Source organism: Suricata suricatta, chromosome X, assembly GCF_006229205.1.
Source record: "Suricata suricatta isolate VVHF042 chromosome X, meerkat_22Aug2017_6uvM2_HiC, whole genome shotgun sequence".
Classification (NCBI taxonomy): Eukaryota; Metazoa; Chordata; class Mammalia; order Carnivora; family Herpestidae; genus Suricata; species Suricata suricatta.
This window is the reverse complement of record NC_043717.1, coordinates 72,758,624-72,783,096: the sequence shown is the minus strand read 5'-3', so window position 1 is coordinate 72,783,096 and position 24,473 is coordinate 72,758,624. Positions and strand designations below refer to the sequence as shown.

Genomic DNA, 24,473 nt, shown 5'->3' with positions numbered 1-24,473 from the left:
GACTTATTTCGCTTAGCATGACACCCTCGAGGTCCATCCACTTTCCTACAAATGGCCAGATTTCATTCTTTCTCATTGCCATGTAGTACTCCATTGTGTATATATACCACATGTTCTTGATCCACTCATCAGGTGATGGACATTTAGGTTCTTTGCATGATTTGGCTATTGTTGAAAGCGCTGCCATAAACATTGGGGTGCATGTGCCTCTATGCATCAGCACTTCTGTATCCCTTGGGTAAATTCCTAGTAGTGCTATTGCTGGATCATAAGGGAGTTCTATTTTTAATTTTTTGAGGAACATCCATACTGTTTTCCAGAGCTGCTGCAGGATCTTTCATCCAGGGACTCTGGTTTGACCTTGGTCCGACTGAATGGACCTTTGAGCATATGAAGAGCTGCAACTGGTACCCCTCCATGTCTTCACCTACGGTGAGGGAACGACTCCTTGGGGTCCCTACCAAAAGTCCCAGATTGGCTCCTGTCCTACAGATACCACTATAAACAAAAGACTCATATATTTATAGGGGCAAAATCATGAAGGAGAAAGAGGAATGGCTCATTATTTCTGGTGTCTGTGGTAGAGCTATTTTCAGCTTGTTCGTGCCTCATTCCTCATTGACCCTTGACTCTAAGACTCCATCCTATTCTCAGTCTTCAGCCTTGATCATTGATGGTGACTCACTCATTGCCAGCTGGGCTCTGCTACATGTCACGGAGTCACATCTAGCCTTATGCTTTGTCACAGGTGACGTCTGCCTTGCAGTGTGATACGAGGTGCTCTCAAAGGTTGCCCTATTCCAAAGCATCTTTGAAGCTCAGCTATGGGGGCTGAAGCTCTTAATGCTAGGGTCACTCCTTTGAATTAAAATATTAAGAATTAGGGGGCACATGGGTGGCTCAGTTCATTGGGCATCCAACTCTTGGTTTCAGCTCAGGTTATGATCTCATGGTTTGTGAGTTCAAGCCCTGCACTGGGCTCTGCACTGATAGTGTGAAGCCTGCTTGGGATTTCTCTCTCTCCCTCTCTCTCTCTGTCCCTCTTCTGCTGGCGCTCTCTCTCTCTCTCTCTCTCTCTCTCTCTCTCTCTCTCTCTCTCTCTCTCTCTCAAAACCAATACATAAAAACTTAAAAAAAATACTGAGAATTGGAAGGCCCTAATCAAAATGAGAATGTGGTACCAGGGAGGAGTAATGAACATAATTCAGAAGTCAGCAGACTATGGGCCTACATGGGCCAAATCCTGCCCACCACTTGTTTTTGTACATAAAACTTTATTGGAATACAGCTGTGATCTTCGCTTATATATTATTGCCTGTGGTTGCTTTTGCAACTATCATGTATAGTCTACAAAGCTTACAATATTTACTATACAGCTCTTTACAGGAAAAGTTTGCTGATTCCTGCTCTAACTCATTAGCATGCACTTACCCACTGTTTCAAAAACTTTCCTGATGATAAGAATCACTGGGTAATGCTTGCTAAACCACAGATTTCTAGGTCCACACCAGACTTAAAAAGTCAGAATCTCGGGGCACCTGGGTGGCTCAGTCAGTTAAGCATCCGACTTTGGCTCAGGTCATTATCTCACAGTTTGTGAGTTCAAGCCCTGCATTGGACTCTGTGCTTACAGCTCAGAGCCTGAAGCCTGCTTCGGATTCTTTGTCCCCCTCTCTCTCTCTGGCCCTCCCCTACTTGTGCTCTGTCTCTCTCTGTAAAAAAAAAAAAAAAAGTCAGAATCTCTAGGAACATAAGGCACAGAATTTATATTGTTGAAAATGTCCTAACCCATTAAGCATAGATTAATCAAGTACCTTAAAGCTGGGACATCTGAGCTCTTCACTGACCCCATTTTTTCCTTCAAGCAGTTGGGAGTCTCATTTTGCAACAGGCACCCTTGCTGGCTAAAATGAATTTTGGGTTGAAACACAGGACTGAATTACTAAGCACCTCCGGGGCCACCGCAAAGCCCCTCGAAGCAAATATGAAGCCAGCAGTTTGGTGGAATAAGCAATAGAGGAGAGCGTCTGCCTCTCCCTTAGGACTACATTCAGCAGCTGGTGATGCTTTAGCCACTTTTTTTTTTTTTAATTTGGTGGTTCTATTAGTAGAGCTTTCAGGGTTGTGTCAAAGTCAGGTATATGGCCCAACATCTTGGTGCACGATAGGGCCCTACTTTGATTTTGAGAGGTTCCTGAAGGTCTGTCAGGCTCCCCATTCTCCTTTCTGCTGGCTCATTGGCTCCTTTCACCTGAAACTACTTAGAAGCAATTCGCATACCAACCACTGTGGGAGTCTGGGACAATGGAGGGCCATCCAGGTTTCACCCAACTAGTGATAAAGGACCCAGGGTCTTCCTTCCCGCACTTGGTGCGTGGAGGTGAACATAGCCTCTCTCCAGCTTCCAAAGCCCCCTGCAAGCCACACATGACCCTCATTCCCCATCTATGACCTTGTCAGGTGGTTCTGCACCCAGTTCCCTGGGCACACTGGGCTGTATCCCACTTCTGCCTACCCTTTAGCATCCCCTCTACTTAGCTAAATGCCATCTCTAAAGCCCAGCTCAAATTCTGCCTTGGTCCTGAATCCCTACCCAATTCCTTTAGTCTCCTCCCTGGATTTCCTATAGTACTCTTTGGTAATCTGCACTGCCACCGTTCAGCTCCCCAACCAGGTTGTAAAAGAAGAGATGGCATTTTATATTACTATGTCTACGCCTAGCACCAAGCACAGAGTAGGCACAGAATAAGAGACAGTAGTTGACTACTAAGGTTTATAATGAATTAGTTCATCAATTATGGCAAATATAGTTTGGGGACCTACCATCTGCTAAGCATTATACTCAAGAAGCTCTGTGGAAAACCAGTTCTTGTGTAGCAGGTTCCCATTATTTTGGCCTTTTTTTCTGAGCAGATGGCTCCAAGCAAATGGGATCCTGGCTCACTGGGTACAGGAAAGTCTTCAGTACCAGAAAACTAGAGTTTCACTTGAAGGGACTGTCTACTTTCTTTATCTAGGTCACAACAAAGTACTTTTAAAATATTTATTGAAGACACACCATGTGCCAAGGTCTAAGAGTACCAAAATTAATACATATTTAGTCAATCATGGGGGATAGATGGTCACCTGAAGATTAAGGAGCACCTTAAATACAAATAGGCTTAATAAGTGGCTATCTAATGCAGTATGGTTTGAGGGACCCTGGGAATGGACCGCTGTGACTACCCTCCTAAAATACCCCCCATGGTCTGCCATTATAAAAGTCACTTCATCACAAGAAAAATGTCATCTGAAAGACAGTTCATATTACATCGGGTGGTTCTTGATATGTACCTTGGCTACATAAGAGTCATTTAGGAAGCCTTTTCAAAAGACCAAAAGCTGGGTTCCATCCCCAAAGCTTCTCATTCAATTGGTCAGAGCTAAAGGCTGAGCATCAATAGTTTTAAGAGCTTCTCAGATGGTTCTCATGTATAGCCAGGGTCAAGAGCCACCCTCATCAGCCAAGGAATGTAGATGGAAAGAGCCTTAGAGGTATAAAGATTCCTGGGCCACATGCTGGACCTGCTGGGAAACTGTCTTCTGAAAGAAGTGGTAATCAAGCTTAAACACAATGAGAGTTTGGTAAGAGGCGGCAGTCTCCACCCAACCATAAGATGTCCAGTGCTTGCTGTGGACTCAGTTCTATGTTCTGATGCAGGGGCTATTACGCTGAACATACGCTGGGGGTTGTCAATAAGCTTCCATTATAACTTAAGAGAGAAGATTCTCTTTCTCAGTCCATTTTTGTGACTCACAGTAGTTACGTGTTATAAACTCACCTCAAACACTGAACTAATGAATACTGAACAGTTGCTCCTAGGGGAAATAGACATCTGTGTGTGTGTGTGTGTGTGTGTGTGTGTGTGTGTGTGTGACATAGATTATGATTTTAAATTCTAAAAACAACTGATCCTGGTAGCTCCTATTTCCCTTATTTCACTAGGAGAAAATGAGGTTCTGAATTGTTAAGTGAGTTGCCTGAGGCAGGCCCATTAACAGGTGCTAGAGATGGGATTCAAATCCCATCCAACTGTTCTACAGCCTAAGCTTCTTGCACTACACCGCACTGCCTCCTGCCGTCTCTATCTTCTGGACACCTCTGTGTGACAGCTGAAACAAGATGACAGTGCGCTGCCTTATTTGACCTCAGTTGGAAACGTGTGCATTAAGAGACTCAAATTTTTTCATGCCCTGCCCATGTCCACAAATGACCAGGAAAGCATCGTGGGTATTGATTCTGGGGTTACAAACACATTAGAAGGAGTAAGTGAATTTGCAAGTACCGAGTATGCAAATAATGAGGGTTGATTGTACACATATGTACAGCTGACCCTCAGTTGGAATGCACTGGTATGGCCATACCTGTTGTAAAATAGTTAGGGTTTCTTTCATGCTGATTGGTAAGTAACCACTGCCCTAAGATTCCTGGGTACCACCTAAATCTCCCCTGGGACCACTTTACAAATGGTCAACTGAAGGGTTAATGCCTGGTGTGGTTAGGAGGCCTCCAAGACTGCTCCAGGACCCATGGCTGGCTTACATTCTGATCGAATGGCTCCTACCATGACGGTTAATTGTTCTGAGTATCAGCCTTGTGTGTATGTGCTCATGTCTCTCCTCTGGGGTTTAGAAAGTATGAGGTCAAGTACTAGAGTATAAGCTCTGTGAAGGTAGGAACCATGTCTGTCCCATGTACTGCTCTGTTCCCAGCTTAGAAGAGCACCTGGAATAGTAGGTATTCAATAAACGCTTGCTGAATGGATGAACAAATGAGAAACTCTCTTTGAGTTTCATCACGCAAAGGTGTTTGGAAAAGTCTCAAGCCAGATTTTAAAGGAAACAGGCATGTATTAAAAGAGGTGTGGACTAGTATGAGGTCAGAAGCCTGAAGGGCAGTAAGAACTAAGATATGTACCAGGAGGGGAAAGAAAGCAGCCTGGTGGTAGGAAAGAGGCCATGGGGTGGGACCATGGGGACATAGAACCATAGGGAAAAGGGGTATACAGAGCACTGGGATGAGAGATGGAACAGAGGTGGAGGGAGTGTTAGTCTCTTCATTCTGCACCGAAGTTTGGACACTTGAGCTTAGTTTAGGCTGCTGTGATGGCTGGAAGCTGGGTTTCCTTTATTCCTTCTGTGGCAGGTGCTGTTCAGGTGCTGGGGGATATGGCAGTGAACAAAACACAGTCCCTATCCTGTGGAGCTGACATTCTAACAAGATAGATAGAAAAAAATATACATGATATATATCATATAACATATGATATTTAATGGGAATGTAAAATGGTACAGCCACTCCAAAAAATAGTCTGGCAGCTTACTAGTAAACATACTCTTAATGTATCAACCTAGTGGTCACACTTTTGGGCATCTGTCCCAGAGAAATAAAACCTTATGCTCACAAAAACACCTGTACACAATTGTTTATAGCAGTTTTATTAGTATTAGCTGCAAACTGGAAACAGCCCAGGTGTCCTTCGTTGAGTGGATGGACTCAGTGATAAAAAGAAACGCACTACTGATAGTGGCAACAACTTGGATGAATCTCAAAGGCATTGTGCTGAGTAAAAAAAGCCAATCCCTAAGATTACATATAATATTATTCCACTTGTATAATATTTTTTAATTTTAATTTTATTTTAGAGAATAGAGTTTGAGTGGGAGAGAGGGGCACAGGGGGAGAGAGAGGAAAAAAAATTAAGCAGAGTTAAGAGTTAAGTTAAGAGATCTCACAGTTGTGAGATCATGGTCTGAGCCAAAATCAAGAGCCATACACTAAACCAACCGAGGCACCCAGGCACCCCTGTATAGTATTTCTGAAATGATAAAATTACAGACATGGAGAACAGATTAGTGGTTGACAGGGATTGGGGCTGGGTGGGGAGTGGGTTTGGTCATAAAAGGGCAAAGTGAGGGGTCCTTTTAGAGATAGGACTGTCCAGTATTTTGACTGTGCTAGTGGATACATGAACCAACACATGTGACAGGCTGACACTGAACCATACACACACACACATTGTATTGCTGTCAATGTCCTGGTTTTGATATGGTACTTTAGTTTTATGTAAGATGCAACCCTTGGGAGAAACAGGGTCAAAGATACGCAGGGATGTCTGTACTACTTTGTAACTTCCTGTGAATCTATAATTATTCCCAAATAAAAAGTTAAAAATATAATATTGTAGTACTGATGAAAAAAATATGCAGTATCAGCAGATAGTCACAGGTGGATGCTACCTTAGAAAGGGTAGTCAAGGATGGCATTTGAGGAGATTGGACTAACAACGTAACCCACAATGGGTCTCTGACCAGAGACATAAAACACAACAAGCATGGTTTTTGGGGAGAACTGGTAGCCATTTCACAACAGGAGCCTGGAGAGTGAGGAATGACTGCCCACTGCCCACAAGGCAACTGTACTTGTGCAGTAAGGGAGGAAGGATGGGGTCTATGGGTACCATCCACTGAGGGGTGGAAGTTGCCTGCCCAGAGAAACAGGAGAACTGCAACTGAGAAAGGCCTATTTGCCAGGGAGCATGTATGGCAGGGAGAGAGATATATATCATATATACATAATTTTTTGGGGGGGCAGTGCGAGGATTTTACTAAACTGCACGACACACAACTTCCCCAGGCCCCGGAGAGCATCAGCATCCATGTCAGCCATCGGGCCCCAGCAGCGCCCCTCGCTCCTACACCCACTCAGGACTCTTGCCAGGAAGGAGGGCTGGGCTGACGGTGTCATGGGTGGGAGAGCAGGGATCGGGCTGGGACTCGGGGTTGGACTCGGGGCTGGGCACGGGATCTGTGTCAGGGCTGGGACCAGATCCGTGGTCAGGGCTGGCCACAAGGTCGGGATCAGCGTCATGACCAGCCTTAGGGTCAGAAGCTTTGATAAGCTTTTGATAAGAGAGAGAGAATATGAACACGTGCATAAGTAAATGTGAGTGTGTGTGTGAGGTTCACACTGACACAGAAGATGGCTGGGGGCCATGGGGAGAGGCAGTTAGAGCCAGAGCCTAACTTTGAACCCTGCCCTCAACTCATGAGCCCAAGCTCTGCGCCTGTGCACCATCCCTGGCTTTGCACACAAATGTTGTCTCTCTGGAAACTCTTTCCCTTTGTCTCTGCCTAGGGAATCCTGCCCCATCTCTAGAGGTCCAGATCAGATGCAGCCTCCTCTGTGAAGGATCTCCTGACTTCATGCCCCTCACCTCCAACAGGTGTAGCCATGGGGGTGGGACATCAGTGCAGGAGGGCAGGCGAGTGTTGGGGGACTGAGAAGGGACAACTAGAGCTGGAGGTGGAAGGAGGGCTCTGAGTTTTGCACCTGGGTCTGTGCGTTTAAGATTACTATAAGACTGTAACCTAGAAATGGACACTGTGTCTTCTACATCTAACTCTTGAGGAGAGGGGCCTGGAGACTTACTTTTAATAAGCATTCCTGTGACTATTATGATCAGTCGAGTTTGGAAAACATTGTTATAGTCTAAATCCCTCAATGTGTAGATGGGGAAACAGGTTCTGAAAAGGGAAATGACCCACCCAAGGTCACACAGCCAGTTCGTGACTGTGCCAGGACAAAGATGAACCTTTTTGTCCAACTGTACTTTCCCATCAACTTCATATTAAATTCCCCACATACAGTGCTGGGCCTCATACATTGTAGGCCATTTAGTAAATACTGGTGTGATGAATGTAAATACTTGATGGATGAATGGATAAATGGATGAAACTAGATAGCACCTACCATCGGCAAAGACTTCATGAGGGATGGACACCAGACAGGTAAATTTTGATGGGACACAGCCAAAAAAGCAGGAGAAAAATCTGTCTGGGATTGGGGGGCTAGTGAGCAGCCTAACTGAGGTAAAGCACAAGGCACAGGGCAGAACATAGCACCATGTAGCCTTTCAGAATTCAAGCCTTGAATGTGAAAGTAGATAAGATGTTTTAGAAGGTATGCTTTCAGGTAATTCCTAAATCTCCAGCTCACAACATACTGATTCTGGGATCTCCCTCCACCCACCCTCCCATCACTGTCACTTTCTAATACGGGATTCTGTCATCTCGGCCGGGAAGAAGGGCAGATGGCAAAGAGGCTCACTCACCTGATGAGTGTGCAGAACTGTAAGAACGATGAATTCCTTAGCGCTCCTACAGAGAGAAGAAGGAACAGGAGAGGAGTGTATCATGTACCAGGTATTCATCTGGCACAAGAAGCAACACCAGAATTTCCACCTGGGCTGCATTCAGAGATATGGATTAGGCCAGAGGGTGCTCTGAGTGTCTGCCTGGCTGCCTCGCCTCCCATCATTTGTGGCAGCTGACGTAAACCATCCATATAGGTTCACACAGGCATCTGAAGATGGCATTACCATTATCTCTGGGGCTGTCATTTTTCAGGTCTTCTTTTTCCATTCCTTATCACATTCTCTCTGTAGAAATCCCCAAACCTTAGGAGTAATTTTAGCTGTAGAAGAGAAAATTCTCAAGGAAAACTAAAGGCCTGAATTATGGAACTCAAAGGGCACACAGTCAGAGTCCCAGGAACCATGTACCATGATTATTGGCAATTTGGTATTTAAGCAAGAGGAGAAATTCAAAGGAAAAACCCAAAGGGGGTCATTTGGTTATCATGACTCATACTCAGCAGATTTGTTTTAATGGAAGAACCAAAAAATGAGAGCCAGGGACCAACAGATGGAACCAAGACTCTCCAGATAGCAAATATTCAAAAGGATGAAAAATTTGAAACTCTTCCAACAAGAATTATGCCAATGATCAGACAGGCCATGAGTTATGAAAATTCTCTCCTGGGAATACATAGTCCTTCAAAATAACTGAAAGAAATGGAAAGAGTTTGCCTTGAAGGAGCTTCCCTTCTCCTTGCTGGGCTTTTTCTTATGTTTCTGGGAACAAAGGTATTCAAGAAAAAGTCAAGACCACTTGGTTCTAGGTATTCAAGAAAAGCCAAGGCCCCCTTCGCAAGAACTTGGAACATGGAGAGGCAGAATCCAGGGATGAATCAACTCCCAGGTCTGAGGAGCTCCTGGAGAAAGAAGGAGTTGTGTTCCAGAAAATATCCCAGAAATATTGGTTTCTTGCACAGAGTAGGGCAGAGTGTAAGTCGGATTATGTGACGGGTCTACCCCAACCCCTGTCACATTTCCCCACTTCATGGGGGAACAAAGCCAAAGGCCTTACAGTGGCTACAACTCTACCCTCTTTACCTCATTCCCCATGCTGGCTTCTCCCCTGTTCCCCAAACATGCCAGACACACTCCTGCCTTAGGGCCTTTGCACTGGCTCTTCTCTCTCTGACACCCTAACTTTTTCACATCTTTCTTCAATTGTTACCTTCTCAATGAGGCTAACACTGGCTGGGCTATTTGTTTTTTTAAATTCTTTTAAATGTTTATTTATTTTTGAGAAAGGGAGAAATAGAGTGCAAGTGGGGGAGGGGCAGAGAGACAGAGAGGAAGACACAGAATCTGCGCAGGGGCCACGCTAATCTTCTCTGTATCGTTCCAATTTTAGTATATGTGCTGCCGAAGCGAGCACTGGAAGACACAGAATCTGAATCAGGCCCCAGGCTCTGAGCTGACAGCAGAGAGCCCATTGTGGGGCTCAAACCCATGAACTGTGAGATCATGACCTGAACCGAGGTTGGATGCTTAACTGACTGGGGCACCCAGGAGCCCGCCTCGCCAGGCTATTTAAAACTGCATACGCATCCCTGTGACCAGCACTCCCAGATCCTGTTTGCCCTGATCCACTTTCTATTTGTCAATAACCTTCATCAACTTCCAGCATACTGTACAATGATATATTTATCATGTTTATCTCCTGGGATTTTTGTCTTATTCATTGCTGTATATTCAGTACCTAGAACAGTGCCTGGTGCAGAACAGACACGCATTAACAAATATTCACTGAAGGAATAAAATAATAAAAATCTGCTAGCCCCCAAGATCACCAAATGAGTGAGCTCTGTCTTGATCCTGAGGGAGCTCTGGACTCCCTCACAAAATGGGTCTACCTGTTCTAAGGTGCAATGACATGCACTAGAAGCAAAGCAAAGACTTCTGGAGGGCCAGGCTGAATGAACTTCAACATACCCTCATGGGGTTGAAAGGACTTATCCCATTTTGGTGTGGTGGTGGTGGAGGTTGAAGGGTGGAATGAGGGAGATGCAATGGACAACTGAACTTGGAGAAAAGACAGACTAAATGTCATTAGAGACTAGATGTATTCCAAGATATGAGCTGGAGGGGAGCATGTCAAGAAAGGGCTGCTCTGGACGTTAGGAGGGGGCATTCCAAATGCCTCCAGAGCTAGCGAGAGGGTGCTGTCCGGTATACAAAGTGTTAAGTTTGCCTTTGAAGTGGAGGGAGGGGATCTGGTGAACAAAAAAGAGGAGTGGGATGAAAAACATTCTAAACCAAGAAGGCTTGAAGGAGATGGAGGCAGAGATAGAGCAGACTATACAAGGCACAGAGAGAGAGAAAGAGAGAGAGAGAGGGAACATGGCTCCATTTGGGAGGAGACAGTCAAGGTCACCAAAGCTGAAGATAACCCAGTGGAATTTGGAGCCTTCATTTCTATCCTTTTATTCCTTATTAACAGATCTCTGCAAGGGGGCATGTGGGTGGTATGTGTGTGTGCATGTGGTGGGAGTGTGAGGTAGGGGAGTGTGTATAGTATGTGTGTGTGTGTGTGTGTGTGTGTGTGTGTGTGTGTGTTTGGGATGTGGTATATGGTGTGTGTGTGGTATATAGAGTCCATGGTTTGTATAGGGTCTGTGTGTGATATGTGGTGTGCATGGCTTGTGTAGGCTGTGTATGTATGGTATGTGTTATGCGTGGTGTGTGTGCATGGTATGTGGCGTGCATGGTTTGTGTGTGGGGGGTATGTGTGGTATGTGGTGTGCATGGTATGTGAGGCACATATGGTATACATGCTATGTATGTGTGTGGTAGGTGGTATGTAAGGTGTGTGTGGTATGGAGTGTCCATGGTTTGTGTGGGGTGTGTGTGGCATGTGGTATGTATGGTTTGTGTAGGGTATGTGTATATGGTATGTAGTATGCATGGTGTGTGTGTGTGTGTGTCTGTGTGGTGTGGTGTGATGTGCACGGTATGCATGTACAGTATGTGTAGGAGTGAGAAACGGGAAAAGTCAACATGCTTAATCTCACGTACAGATGCTGGTAGCCTCCCTGGCACTCCTTTCTCTCTCTCACTTGCCCCCCTCTGGGGCAGGCACTAACAGGTCACACACACAGTGAGCAAAACACACAATGGCAGATTCCCTTCCCCAGCCCATTGGCCAGAGATTCAGATTTTCTTCTCCTTCGGTGGGGAGGGGGGGTGGTATGGAGAGGTGAGAAACAATGTCCTGCTCACACTGTGCTTATCTCAGAACGTTCTTTTAATGGCTTGTTGGTTCTCATTGCCCAACTGGTCTGTCCCACTGCACAGTAAATCAAACACCAAGGGGCTTGGGTGAGGGGAGCGGTAAAGTAGGAGGAGGTGAGCTCTTACAGGAGACTGTTCTTTGTTCACTTCGCTGGAGAAGGCCACGCCAGAGGGCGTGAAGGACCCTGGGGCCCTGGAAGGGCTGGCCCTTGAAGTCCTGGGTAGCCAGGAGCCCTGGCTAGGGCTTCTCTGCCTGAAGGGCTTCCCTCTCGGGGCCAGGGAGGACTGCGGGAGCCCTGATTCCACTGGTAGGACAGGGGAGAGGTCAGTGGTTGGCTACCTGCCAAGGCCCAAGAGGCCCCTGTTACCTGATGAGTTCTATGAACCTCTCCCTGGGGGCTTCACTCACGTCCTCCTCATTAATAGCCACAATCTGGTCACCAACCAGGAGCTTGTCCTCAGAGGGGCCTCCTGCAGAGGAGAGGAGAGAGGTGTGAGGGCTTGGGGCCACTGCTGGGAAAGCGCAGGTCTGGGTGGGAGTCGCCAGTGCCTGAGGGAGCTGAAGCGGGTTCTTAAGCGTGTAGAAAACAGCGCTCGCTGCGTGGACTGGTGGTAGGGGTACTGTCTGTGCCACTGCTGCCTGTGCCAGACAGAGGGCAGAAGACTGAAGAACGAATACAGCATGGACCTGCTATGGCTGGGAGTGGTGTGCTAGCAGAAGGTCCCAAGCCCAGGTCTGGCCCTCAAAGAAGGTTAATAAATGTGCTTTCCTGACTTGGTTCTGAAGAGGGACACAGATTTCCCTTTCATCAGGAGGGATGAGCTGAGGCCCACGGAATGACCTCCAGGCGACCAACAGCAGTACAGGTGAAGGGAGGTGGGAGGAGGAATCTTCTCACCTGAGCAACATTCATACTCACTGGTCTGGAACGATTGAGCCATTCACCTGCCTGAAGACAGAGGGATGGACTAAAAGGCCCCGAAGGGTTTATTTTTTTTCAAATCTGAGAGATGCTGCCTTTCAGTAAATGAGGGGAACGAGCATAGACCCTAAATCAAGAGTAGTCAAAAATTTTCTTTCTCTCCTTCCCATCTCTACCATCGAGGTTAAGAAGGCAGACCTGTCTGAGGGCCATACCTCCTTGGTTGGAGTAAAGGGTGGGCGTAGAGGGGTGCTGCAGGATCCACTGCCTCTGGTGTTTAGCCAATATCAAGGAGAAAAGCTTCTCAGAGATTCAGGTGGAATGAGAAGTCAGGCCCAGCCTCACTCAAACCCAAAAGAAATATTTACTGACATGTCCCACTCTCAAAACTGCCTTGACTCTTGTTTGTGTCTGCTGCAAAGGGCAGGACCCCAACTGTTCCCTCTCTCTACAAAGTATGCTGTGCAAATTCCAGAAGCATGAACATACACAACAACCCTGTCGCTTGAGCATGGCCCAAAGGCTCAGGAGCATGGGGCCTGTGTGCTGAGGGTGTTGATGCGGCTCAACTGGCAAATGCACGACTCCAGCTGCACTGGCCCTCAACCCACCAGGCCAAGTCTCCTGATGGCATAGTGGCTTCAGGAGCGGAGAGTGGGGTGGTGCAGCCAGCTCAACCTGAACTCCAGTTCCAAATCTGCAACTCACTGGCTGTGTGACCTTGCACGGGACGTTTAATTTCTGTGAGTCCCTCTTTCCTCATTTGTAAAATGGGAAAATAACAGTGCCTACACATCACAAGAACGTTGGGAAGATGAAGGAGATGATGAATGTACAGCGCTTAAAAAAACAGTTGGTTTGGCTGATGTTGGTAAGAATTTGATAAATGGGAGTTATTATCCTCCAAAGGGGTGATTCCTTCAACTCATTTCATTCCTTCTACCTATTTATGCCAAAATGCCAGTCCTCCCTCCTTCCCTACCTTCCTTTTAATGGAAGAGGTCCTCATGGAACTCAATTCTACTGCTCTCATGAAATGGTTTGTTGGCTTGCTCAGTCATGATTGTTTCTCTATAGGATGCTCCTTGTTTTCTATCCTATCATCTCAAATACAGAACTGAAAAGTCATCTGTGTGTGAGAGCCACCGGGGCCAGAAGCAGCTCTCTAAATCAGCCCATGTCTTTAAAGAACTGTACCTGCCAACCCCATGACTCTCCGTGGCTCCTGCCTTTGGCTTTCCTTCCCTCCACTCCTCCAACTCTGCCTTTTCATTTTCATACAGCTTGAAGCCAACTGCCTTTTCTAGGCTTAGGGGCTTCCTTCCTCCCTGTAAATCCTGTCTCCTTAGAAGTTAAAAGCAGGGGCTCCTGTTGGTACGTTATACAGTTTGTTTGTTTGTTTGTTTCTCATTCCTCCTACCCAGGATGGATTTGATTTCTTATCAGAGACTCAAAAGCCTTTTCACCACACTGCATGACTGACTTGGGAGCTTTAGGTCAGCCACAGACTCCTGTACTGAATTGTTTATTTTTTTTCTCTATGCCCTCTAGTTGAAAAGAGAGCTTACAAAAATCTTTTTCTTTTCCTCTGAGGATTGGAAAATTCATCAAATTTCTGCTGGACCAGTTTGTACTCTGGCTGCTCCTCTTGACTGAGCGAGAAACTGTTGTAAACATTTAAAGCCTCAGGCCCAGCAAGCCAGGAATAAAGCTTCTTTCTGTCTGTCTTTGCTGTCAATGCCTAGCAGATGTGAAACAAAACAGTGCTTGGGCCATTTCCCATTTCATTCAGGATGGCAGGACTCCACAGTTCAGGTGCGGCTTTCCCTTGTTCTGCCCCACATGGTCCCATTCAAGACCCACTTCTCCTGTGTGGCATCAGACAGGCCCAGGTTCAAGTCTTGATTCAACTGTTTCCTCTGCGGGTACTCCTGGACAGGTCATTTCCCTTCCTCTATGCCTCAGTTTCCTTGTTTGCAAAATGGGAATGGCTACTTTCCTTGTGTGCCTGGCTGTGAGGATTAAGCAAGAGGATGAAGGCACAAAATAGGTGCTTGCTTAATCAATGGTGGGTATTGTTACTGCCACTGTGGCATTTGGAGATTTCACTCTACTCTCCCCTTCTCTCCCACCTATGGTCTCTATCCTGATTCCAGTCTTCAAAGGCTGACCTTTTTCATGACTGTGTACTAGTCTCCACAGCCTGATGTCTAGGTTCCTGGGCACACAAACTGTGTCCTGTACTTACCTGTAGTCTTGCTGTGCTTAGAGTAGGCAATCTATAAATACTTGTTGAATTCACTTGAATAGGTATTTTTCATCCAAGGCAGTCTGGCTCTTTTACGAAGGTTCTATGCACAGGGAGGCTTTATTAAGACTGAGATTGTACCCTACTAAACCGTCAACAGTGGCCTCTGTATAGGCCCAGGCAGCCTCGATGGCCTGCACCCATCACTCTTAAAGCCCAGCTCCCTCACATGGTTATTAATTGGCAAGTCTTTGCCCACTCTTTTTGAATTCCTGGGGAACACAGCAGTGAGCTGGGGAGCTCTGCCTTTTGAGAAGATGAGTGGGTGCTGGGGGCTAGGATCCAGGGCCAGGGGGAGACTCTGAAGAACACCTACCTGGCCTCACAGACCGCACCACCACAGGCCGCTCACTGCCAGCCACGAAGCCAAAGCCATATATAGGGTCTCGGTGAACGATCACTTGTCGCAGCGTCTCTGCTGGCACCTGCTCACATTCCATATCATTTGTGCTCTCTTCCTGCATCACATGACTGAGGGAAGGGGAAGATAGGAGCAAAACAAGACGCAAAGGCGACTAAGCCTCAGAGCCAGCTGAGAGGGACATTGGTTAGGGCACTGGCCACACACCCGAGAGTTCCCATGCCTAGCTTCCTCTGTCCTCTGGAACCAGCAGGGGCAATGACAGCCGCATACCTCAGACCGGAGGAAGATGAGTCTAGAAAGGAAAAGCCACTATCTATCTACAGGGCCAGAGCAACAAAAAAGCTGTTGCCACAGAACTTGACATTACAGTCAGTGTTTTCCTCCAAGGTATGGGGACTCTCTAGAAGAAGCATAAATGCAACTATGTTATTATGAAAGTTAACTGGTATCACCCACTAAATTGGCTAGTAACTCCTTAAGGGAAACCAAAACCTTGAGAAAGGGACCACCCAACAGACAAGTTAGCGGGTAAGGGAGGCGAAGTAATTTCAGAACATACCTTCATGAAGTCCTTTAATATCCCTTAGATCATATATAAGAATTAACTATTTAGATGGCACATATAAACAAATGCACTAATGCTGAGGACCATTACTGTACACAACTGTACATAATGCCAACTTATTTCAGTTAATGGACAACTGGAAAATGGTTCCTCTGGGCAAGCAGGGGAGCTGTGTATTGTGGCTACCAAAGGACTGGAACCCCAATGAGCTGGGAGAAGAAAAATCATCGCCCCAATACCTGCGAGAGACTGCAGATGGCTCTCCCGATGCCCATAAATGAGGATGCTGACGCTTAGGAAAATTTCACAAGGACTTCAGGAAGGTTCTACAGCAAGGGCCAGGGTAAGGCAGACTGCAGGCAAGGATGGGCCTGAGACAGTCTTTGAGCGAAGAACCCTGAGGAGTGAGGGCATGGGGGCCATGGGCTTGTAAGAGGGCACTAGGTGCCAGGGACAGGGAAGGAGGTAAAGAGGGGAGTGAATGGCCAATGGGCAGGGCAGGTGGGGGTAGAAGAGAGGACAAGAGAGCCAAGAGCCTCAAAACCTTACCTCCCTGCCTCAGCACCACTCAGCCCCCAGCTTTCTGGTCTAACAAATGGGGTTAAGTTCCCTAGTCCCAGTGTGTGTATGCTTGAAATTTCAGATTCCAGGCAGGGCCCTTCTGACCAAGATACAGAGGAGCAAAAGATACTTAATCAAACTAGTATAAGGTTTGTAAAAGGAGTGGGAGGTTCTGACACCATGAGGGGGGATTGTTAGCAGGCTAACGATACCAAATTCCTCAGTTGCAAATGGTTTCAAGTGAGTTGGTTTTTTATCAGGACACAAAGTCGATAATTAGACTTGAGGACTATTTATCAGGGGGTAGGAGATGTAGAGTAATTGCACAAAAGGAGAATTCATAGTCTTGGGCTTGTTTCTCTCAGAGAAGAGCCCAGGAAGGAACACAGATCATGGCTGACTTAAATCCAGTCACATCAATGCTGGCTGCATCCAAGCTGGCTCGGGGTGTGTCTGTCGACCCTTACAGAGGCAGAAGGGGCTGGTCAGGAGGAGGTCAGGACTCCTGAAGGCAAATTCAGAAACTGGGTCCTTCTCTCTTGTGCTGGTAAGACAGTGGTCATTTTTCAATGGAAAGTCACTCAGAAGCTGGAACATGGCTGGCTGGTGTCCTAGAAAGACACCTCCAAAGGACAGGGCCTGGATGAGTGTGGCCTCAGGCTGGCACTTCTCTCATTTCTGCTCCTGGTGGCAGGCAAGAGCTCGGCCTTGAAGGGAGCCAGAGAACATCTTCCTGTGGCTGCCATCTTGCCTCACCCCTGGGGCTGCTTCTGAAATGAGTCTTTTGCTTCCTGTCTCTGATCTCATTGGCACTGAAAGAGCCTCTCCTTGGGGGTGACACCAACTCGTTTCTGACATGGGCAATAGCCAGGGCAGGCCAGAGGATGAGAGCCTGTTGGGCTGTGCAGCCTGTGGCGTGGGGGGCAGGGACACTTGCCTGAAAGATCCAGGCACATGTGGAAGTGCTCAGGACACTGTCCTCAGCTCAGGGCTCCCTAGACACTGCAGCCTCAGTTTTGCTGCCTTTTTCTTTTTTCTGAAGCTGGGCACACTTTAGTCTCCACTGGGCCTAAGGCACGGCCGATAATGACGCAGATAAACACTCCTGGAGCCAGAGGAACCGATAAGCTAAGAGCCTTTTGTGATACTAGTGTTTTTGTTTACTGTTTTGATTCATGTGAATCCATCAACAAGTATTTATTGAGTGCCTACTCAGAGCTTCGAGGGACATAGGAGTTACAGATCTCTGTCCTCAAAGAGCTTCCAATTTAGCCTGAGGAGAGAGATACTCTAAACAGTTAGAGTGGTAACTAAGAATAGCATATAAATTCCGTAATTAAGGTCTAACTTATGTGTTCAGAGAAGGGGGTGAAGCCACAGAGGCCCCATGGAGGAGGCAGGAAGTGTGCTGGATGGCCAGAAAAGGGCAATGATGGGAAGAGAGACAGGAAGCTGAGCTCTGTCCATGGGCGCCTCCATGTTTCCCCAGGGATCCCAACGGCTTCTCCTGACAGCCGCAGCCGTGTCTCTGGGTATGCCTGAAGCACATTCATCTCCGGGTTGTCCCTAACTGAGCTGGGCTAATTGTCCCTAACTAGATCCTCCTGGGAATCTGGAAGCAGCCCTTTCCTCATACTGGCTGAACCTTCCCAAGGGTCTCTGGTCAGGGAAGACACACCTCCCTTAGCAGCCCAGAAAGCCATTTTACAATGCAAATGGCAGTTGTCCCTTCCCTCCTGGGGTTCGCATCTTTCAGTGACTGCAGCTTATTCTCTCTGAAATTTGCTAAGTGCCTGGAGACTTAGGAGTGACAATGAAGGCAAGCAGTGACAGATGACAGGAGCACAGCTGTCCACGGGGTACGTGACTTCCCTCCTGGGGGGAAAAAGGCAATTTAACTTTGAAAGATGTTTGGTTTCTGGTCCCTTCGAACAGGGCAACCCTGAGCAAAATGATGAAGCAGCCACAGCTTGTGGCCCTCCCCTGCCCCAGCTTTGTTTCTGGGACCTGCTATGTTCTGCAAGTTTGCCCCTGCACCCGCAATGCCTTCATTCTGATCCCTTCCCGACCAAGGCCTCCAAAGGTGCCCCCACACCCTACTCCAATGACCTGGGTAAAAGCCTCGCCTTTCACTTCTGCCTAACAATAATGACACTTTATAGCCAAGTGGTTCTTTTCATTTTTACACCCATTACCTCATCTGAGAGAAGGTGCTTTCACATCCATTATCTCCTCACAGTCTCTAACTATCCTGCCAAATAGGCCCAGTGACTGCTTCTCCTCCATCTCAGTTTCCAAGATAAGAGATGAAGAAGTGACCCATGGAGGCTAAGCATATTAGCAGCCCAGCTGGAGCCAAATCTCTCGGAGGGGTCCCACAATCCTGGCACCTCCCCTATAGCCACTCAGGGTCCTGAGCCCTCTGGCTGTTTAGTCTTCACCACAAGGCTGGCCCAAGCCATGGCCAGCAGCACCCCATGTCCTGGCTGAGTCTGGAAGGCCGGCCCATGTCCTAATTAACCTGTCTCTGATCCTGCTCACTCAGTGTTGCTGGGAGAATGAAATGAGATCATGGCTACAGAAGCACTTTGGAAGGTTAAACACATCACACAGATGGAGAGGTGGTGATATTACTGGTAGCCTCTTTTGGGGTGGCTGGAGGAGCAGGGGAAGGGAGGTGAAGATGAACTTCACCTGCTTCACACAAACCCAGGCCCTTTCTCCATTAACTTCTTGCTGGCAAGAGGCCGCCCCAGGATGGACTCTGTCCCTTCATTTCCCAGGCAGCTCTCTTCCTGATCCAACTATCAGATTACCCTGCTTTCTGTGGAGGTCCTGACACCAGTTCCTCCGTGGGCAAAACTAATTCCCTCCTGCTGTCCAGAGAGTCTGCTAGCTGGAGCTCCTACTGACAACTGTTGCTAGGCAGGACGTGGCCAAAGGACAAGCGAACTGAGAAGAAGATGGATTGATTCTAAGCTAATGATCTCTCCCTGACACTTCCGGGCAGGAAGATAGAAATGTAACAGCTAGATTCCCAGGCATCAGCTTTTAGTTCTCCATCCCTCCTTGCGTTTGGCTCCCTTTTTTTTTTTTTTTTTTTTTTTTTTACGTTTGGCTGGTGCCTTGGGGAGTCTTGTCTCTCCCCTCACAACTGGCAGGATTTGGAGCCTTGTGGGGCCAATTAGCTGTCTGATTCCAATCACAGGAGCCTGACTCTTCCAGAAGCTCCAGAGATCCGGCATGGCAGCTGGGCCCCCAGGAGAGCCATCTATTCCTGGTGTCAGGGATGGGAGCCCCATCTCTGGGGCTCTGAAGCAGCTGCTCTGGGGTCCTCTTGTAAGGACCCTGGACACAAACTCTTCTTGTAAAGGAGCCCTTGCTTTGGCTAGCTGCTTCTTACTCTACCCGTGCTGCTCAAACTCGAATGTGCATATGAATCACCCAGGGGCATTGCTAGAATGATTCTGATGCAGTAGGTGTGGAGTGGGGTCCGAGATTCTAGCAAATTCCAGGGTGGTGCCCACACTGCCAGTCTGCAGACCACACGTGGAGAAAGAAGGAGGGAAGACTGAGGGGCTTTTATTATTACACTGGGTTATGGCATTGAAGGCCCCAGTTAGAACACAAATGCTTTCTTGGAAAAAAAAAACACATAAACTCATGCCAACAAAGGACTCACCGGCTGAATCCGATTTATCCCAGGAGAGAATAGGGAAGGCTCTAAATGGATATGAAGTAAGACAAGTAAGGCTGCATTAGGGAAAAGGAGAAAAAGATCTGGATATATTTGGCACTACTTAGCCCTATTGAAGAGTCTGGTCAGCAGAAGGACAGCCTGAGGACACGAAACATCTGGGACTAAGGCAAGGAATATGAAGAAAGGGAGGACAGTGCAGAAAACAACACCTGCCATTTACTGAGGACTCACTATGCACCTGCCACTGTCCAACAACCTCTAAGTAGGCAGTATTACTGCCATTTTTTACAGACGAGGAAACTGAGATTTGGGAGGAGACACTAAGCAACTTGTTCCAAGATCTGTACACACCTGTACACACTGTGGTGGGACCACAATGTTAACCCAGGTCTGTGGGACTCCAGAGCTAATTCTCCTACATCATTTCTTCTCTTGTCTTTTTTTTAAAGTTTATATATTTATTTTGAGAGAGAGATCCTGCATGTGCATCCGGGTAAGGGTCAGACAGACAGGGAGAGAGAGAATCCCAAATAGGAATGTGGGATTTAACGTGGGGGCTTAAACCTATGAACTGTGCGATCATGACCTAAGCTGAAATAGAGTCTGATGCTCAACCGACTGACCCACCCAGGGGCCCCTCCTACACCATTTCTGCCAAGAATCTGCACACTGAGAAGATGCACAGCAGGCGATGAAACTGGGTGAGGGGCTAGCAGACTGCTTCTATGCAAGTGAACGGAGACATGTTCCCATGTTGTCTTGTCAAAGTACCCTCCCTTGAGCCACCTCACCAGAGGGGACATGTCAGAGACCCAAACCTCAGAACGGACTTCCCACACGCCTCTGAGTCTACCCTCCCAACAGGAGACTCAGCTCATAAGGCCCCATTTGCCTGTTAATTTCAGTCATCACTGGAAAGAAGTCCACTCATCTCCAGTAACCCCTCAGAATCCACACTCTCCTCCCCACAGTGGTCTGTTTGTACCCTAATGTCACTCTTCTCCCTTCCAACCCTTCCACTGTACCCTCTGGAGCTCTGAGTTCACAGCAAATTCTCCTAGGCTGTCAATTTCTTCCCTGAAAGTGCCCTTTACCTCCTCTCCCAATGAAGGTCTGATTTGTTCCTCGGGGACATCACTTGCCCACCAGTGCTCTCAAATGGAAGCTTGTTTTTTTTGTTTTTTATTTTTCTCAAATATCAAGACCTTCAAGACCTGCATGTGGGGTAGGTGTCCTCCGTGCTTGCCAATGCCACCTCCGGGCCACTATTCCTCTTTCCTTTTGCAAAAAAAAATCTTGCTCCTTTGAGGAACACATCTGCCACCCACCCCCACCACGCTTTCTCCATCGCCATTGATATCTACAACCTCCTGGGTAGTCCCCCCACATTCACTGAGGACTTCGGACCCTGGTCACGTGTGATCTTCACATCTACTCCAATACTTCTTATTTTATTATGGTAAGATATATATATGTAACATGAAATTGACCATTTTAATCATTTCTAAGCATACATTTCAGTGGCACCAGGTTTATCACATTGTTGTGCAACCATCCATACCATCCGTCTCCAGAACTTTCTCATCATGCCAGAGTGAAACTCTGGACCCAGTAAACACCAACTCCCCATTTCCTTCTCCCCGCCAGCCCCTAACAACTACCATTTCACTTTCTGTATCTATGGATTTGCCTGTTCTAGGAACCTCATGTAAGTGGACTTTTACAACATTTGGCCCTTTTTAATTGGCTTATCTCACCTAGCATAATATCTTCAAGGTTCATCTGTGTGGAAGCATGGGTTGGAATTCTCTTCCTTTTAAAGTTTAAATAGTACTCCATTTGTATGTGTGTGGTACATCTTACTTATGTATCAATGGACATGGGTTGTTTCCACCTTCTTGCTATTGTGAATAAAGCTGCCAGTGAGCATGAGTGCAGTTATCTGTTTGAGTCTCTGCCTTCTTGTCTTTTGGGTATGTACCCACAGGTGGAATTGCTGGATCATATGGTAATTCTATGTTGAATTTTTTAAAGGAATTGTTCTATCATTTTTGACAGTGGCTGCACTATTTTATGTTATTTTTAAAAGATTTTTGATGTTTGTTTTTGAGAGAGAATGCAAGCGGGGGAGGAGAGAGAGAATCCTAAGCAGGCTCTGAGCTGCGGGTGTAGAGCACAACGTGGGGCTCGAACTCACAAACCATGAAATCATGACCTGAGCCAAGATTAAGAGTCAGACACCTAACGGACTGAGCCACCCAGGTGGCTCCACACCATTTTACCTTCTTAACTACAGTGCAAAACCTGATATCCCCACATCCTTCTCAACACTTGATAGTATTTTCTTTTTTCTTTTCTTTCTTTCTTTTTTTTTATTGATAACCACCATCCCAATGGCTGTGCCCACTGCAAACTCTTGATGTTATTGTTGGTGAATTCAACATGCATATGGTGATGGGGAAGCTTCCAGCAACTGCTTCCCCCACTTCACTAGGTTACTCACTGTATCATCACACCTAGAGTTTGGGTGGTCATCAGATACTGCGCCACCTCCAAGTCGCCTTTGCCAACCTGCCATTTGTTCCTATCCTATTTATCCTGGCAGTTTACCTCCCATGGGCCTCCCACTGCAGGAATAACCAGAAGCGTCATGATCACTTCCCATTTGGGATTCCCTTTTCCTGGAAATCTCTTTCTTCCATTCTTTGTGTTCCATTCAGGTCTCAGCTTAAATGTCACCTCCTCAGAGACACCTTCCCCAAATCTTTCTCTTATTTACTTTCTTTTTTTTAAAGTTTATTTATTTTGAGAGAGACAGAGACAGCGTGAGAGGGAGAGAGGCAGAGAGAGAGGGAGACAGACAATCCAAAGCAGGCTCCGTACTGTCAGCACAGAGCCCAACACATGGCCTGAACCCACAGAACCGTGAGGTCATGACCTGAGCTTAACTGACTGACCACCTAGGGGCTCTTCCCCTATTTACTTTCTTAGTGTCCCTGAAGCTCCTTCTTATCTTTGTTTCCCTTCATGTCCAAATTAGAGCTCCTGGTCTACCATTATGACCATTCTCTTGCACCTGCATTTAACCCCCTTACTTCCTCACCCTTTGCTATTCTTGCCTTGCAAAACCTCAGTCCTCGATGACCTCAACCATATTCATTCTCCGTGCCTGCATCCAAGTAGCTGAAGGCATGTGGAGAAAAACCACATGATGGAGTCCAAGGCTTTCACTTTATATTCACGTTCTCAAACCTGGTGTGGGCTCACAATGCTGTCTGGCCACCACTTTCTCACTCTCTAAGATGATTATGTCATAGCCCCTCCTTTTTGGTTGATCTTCTGCACGTCCCCATTGGCCCCAATGAGCCTTATCAGATGACCTTGTCCCGTACGTGATTGAGAAAACACAAACCATCAAGTGAGAGCACCCTCCCTCATCTTACCGTCACCAAATCTATACTCCACCCTGCCTACACCTGCACCCCAATTCCTTTTCCCCTCCAATTAAAATGGAGGATGTTTCTTTTCTTCTACCAATGGCAGATGTCTTCATTTGTGCTCTGGTACTATTCCCTTTCTTCTTCTCAAGGATTTTGCTCCTTTGGGCATTCACTCTCTTCCCTAAGTCATCAATCTCTCCACCTCTCTAGAATCATGCTAGCATGCTGATGGAAATAGCCCATCCTTAAGAAAAGAAGCCGAAACCACTTACCTCTGTGCCACAGTCCTCTTACACTGTCCCTTTATCCTCCCCCACTTCACAGAAAAACTGCTCGAGAGTTTTCCAAGTGTACTGTCTCCACTTTGTCATCTCCCCCTTGTGCCTCAATCCATTATAATCTGGCTTCTACATCCATTGCTCCACAGAGCTGCTCTGTTAAGGTTATCGATGGCCTTGAAGGTCAACTCTCAGTTTTCATCTTACTCACCCTCTCCTTGGCTTTGGACAGAGTTGGCCATTCCCTTGATGTGTTCTCTCTTGACTTCTGTGATGGTCTTCTGAGTCTCCAATGAGCTCTCTGCCCCTTTTTTCTTCATCTCTTTGGTGGGCTTCTCCTCTGCTACTGAATCACCAGATATTGTCATTCTTCCCGACTCAGGCCTAGGCCTTCTCTTCTCTGCTCTCTTTCTAGGTGGTTTCCTCAGTCCCGTAGCTTTTTTTTTTTTTTAATTTTTATTTATTTATTTATTTATTTATTTTGAGAGAGAGAAAGAGAGTGGTAGAGGGTGGAGAGAGAGGGAAACACAGAATCCAAAGCAGGGTCCAGGCTCTGAGTTGTTAGCACGGAGCCTGACGCGGGGCTTGAACTCACTAATTGCAAGCTCATGACCTGAGCTGAAGTCGGTGCCACCCAGGTGCCCCTCCTCAGTCCATTGGCTTTAAATACAACCTGTATGTACACAATCCCAAACTGGTATTCTACCCACACCATTTCGGTGAGCTCCCAAACTCTTATATTCCAAAACTCTGTTCTGACATCTCTGCTTTTATGCCTAATAGGGATCTCAAACTAAATATGTCCAAAACTGAGCTCTTGATTCTCCTCCCCCCGCAGTCTAGGCCTCTCTCAATTTTCTTCATCTCAGTAC

At 46.9% G+C, this 24,473-nt stretch overlaps 1 protein-coding gene and 1 pseudogene across 1 annotated transcript in view; both read right to left on the bottom strand.

Moving 5' to 3' along the window:
• The window catches only part of FRMPD3 (FERM and PDZ domain containing 3), an 89,558-nt gene that overhangs the window by 45,601 nt on the left and 19,484 nt on the right, over positions 1-24,473 (bottom strand). Inside the window, exons 3-5 of the mRNA XM_029929681.1 lie at positions 15,010-15,164; positions 11,831-11,933; positions 8,154-8,199 (exon numbers count right to left, since the gene is read on the bottom strand). Coding sequence (XP_029785541.1) covers positions 8,154-8,199; positions 11,831-11,933; positions 15,010-15,164 — 304 coding nt within the window. The remainder of the gene's footprint in view (positions 1-8,153; positions 8,200-11,830; positions 11,934-15,009; positions 15,165-24,473) is intronic.
• Positions 9,538-9,606, bottom strand: LOC115284484 (annotated as a pseudogene).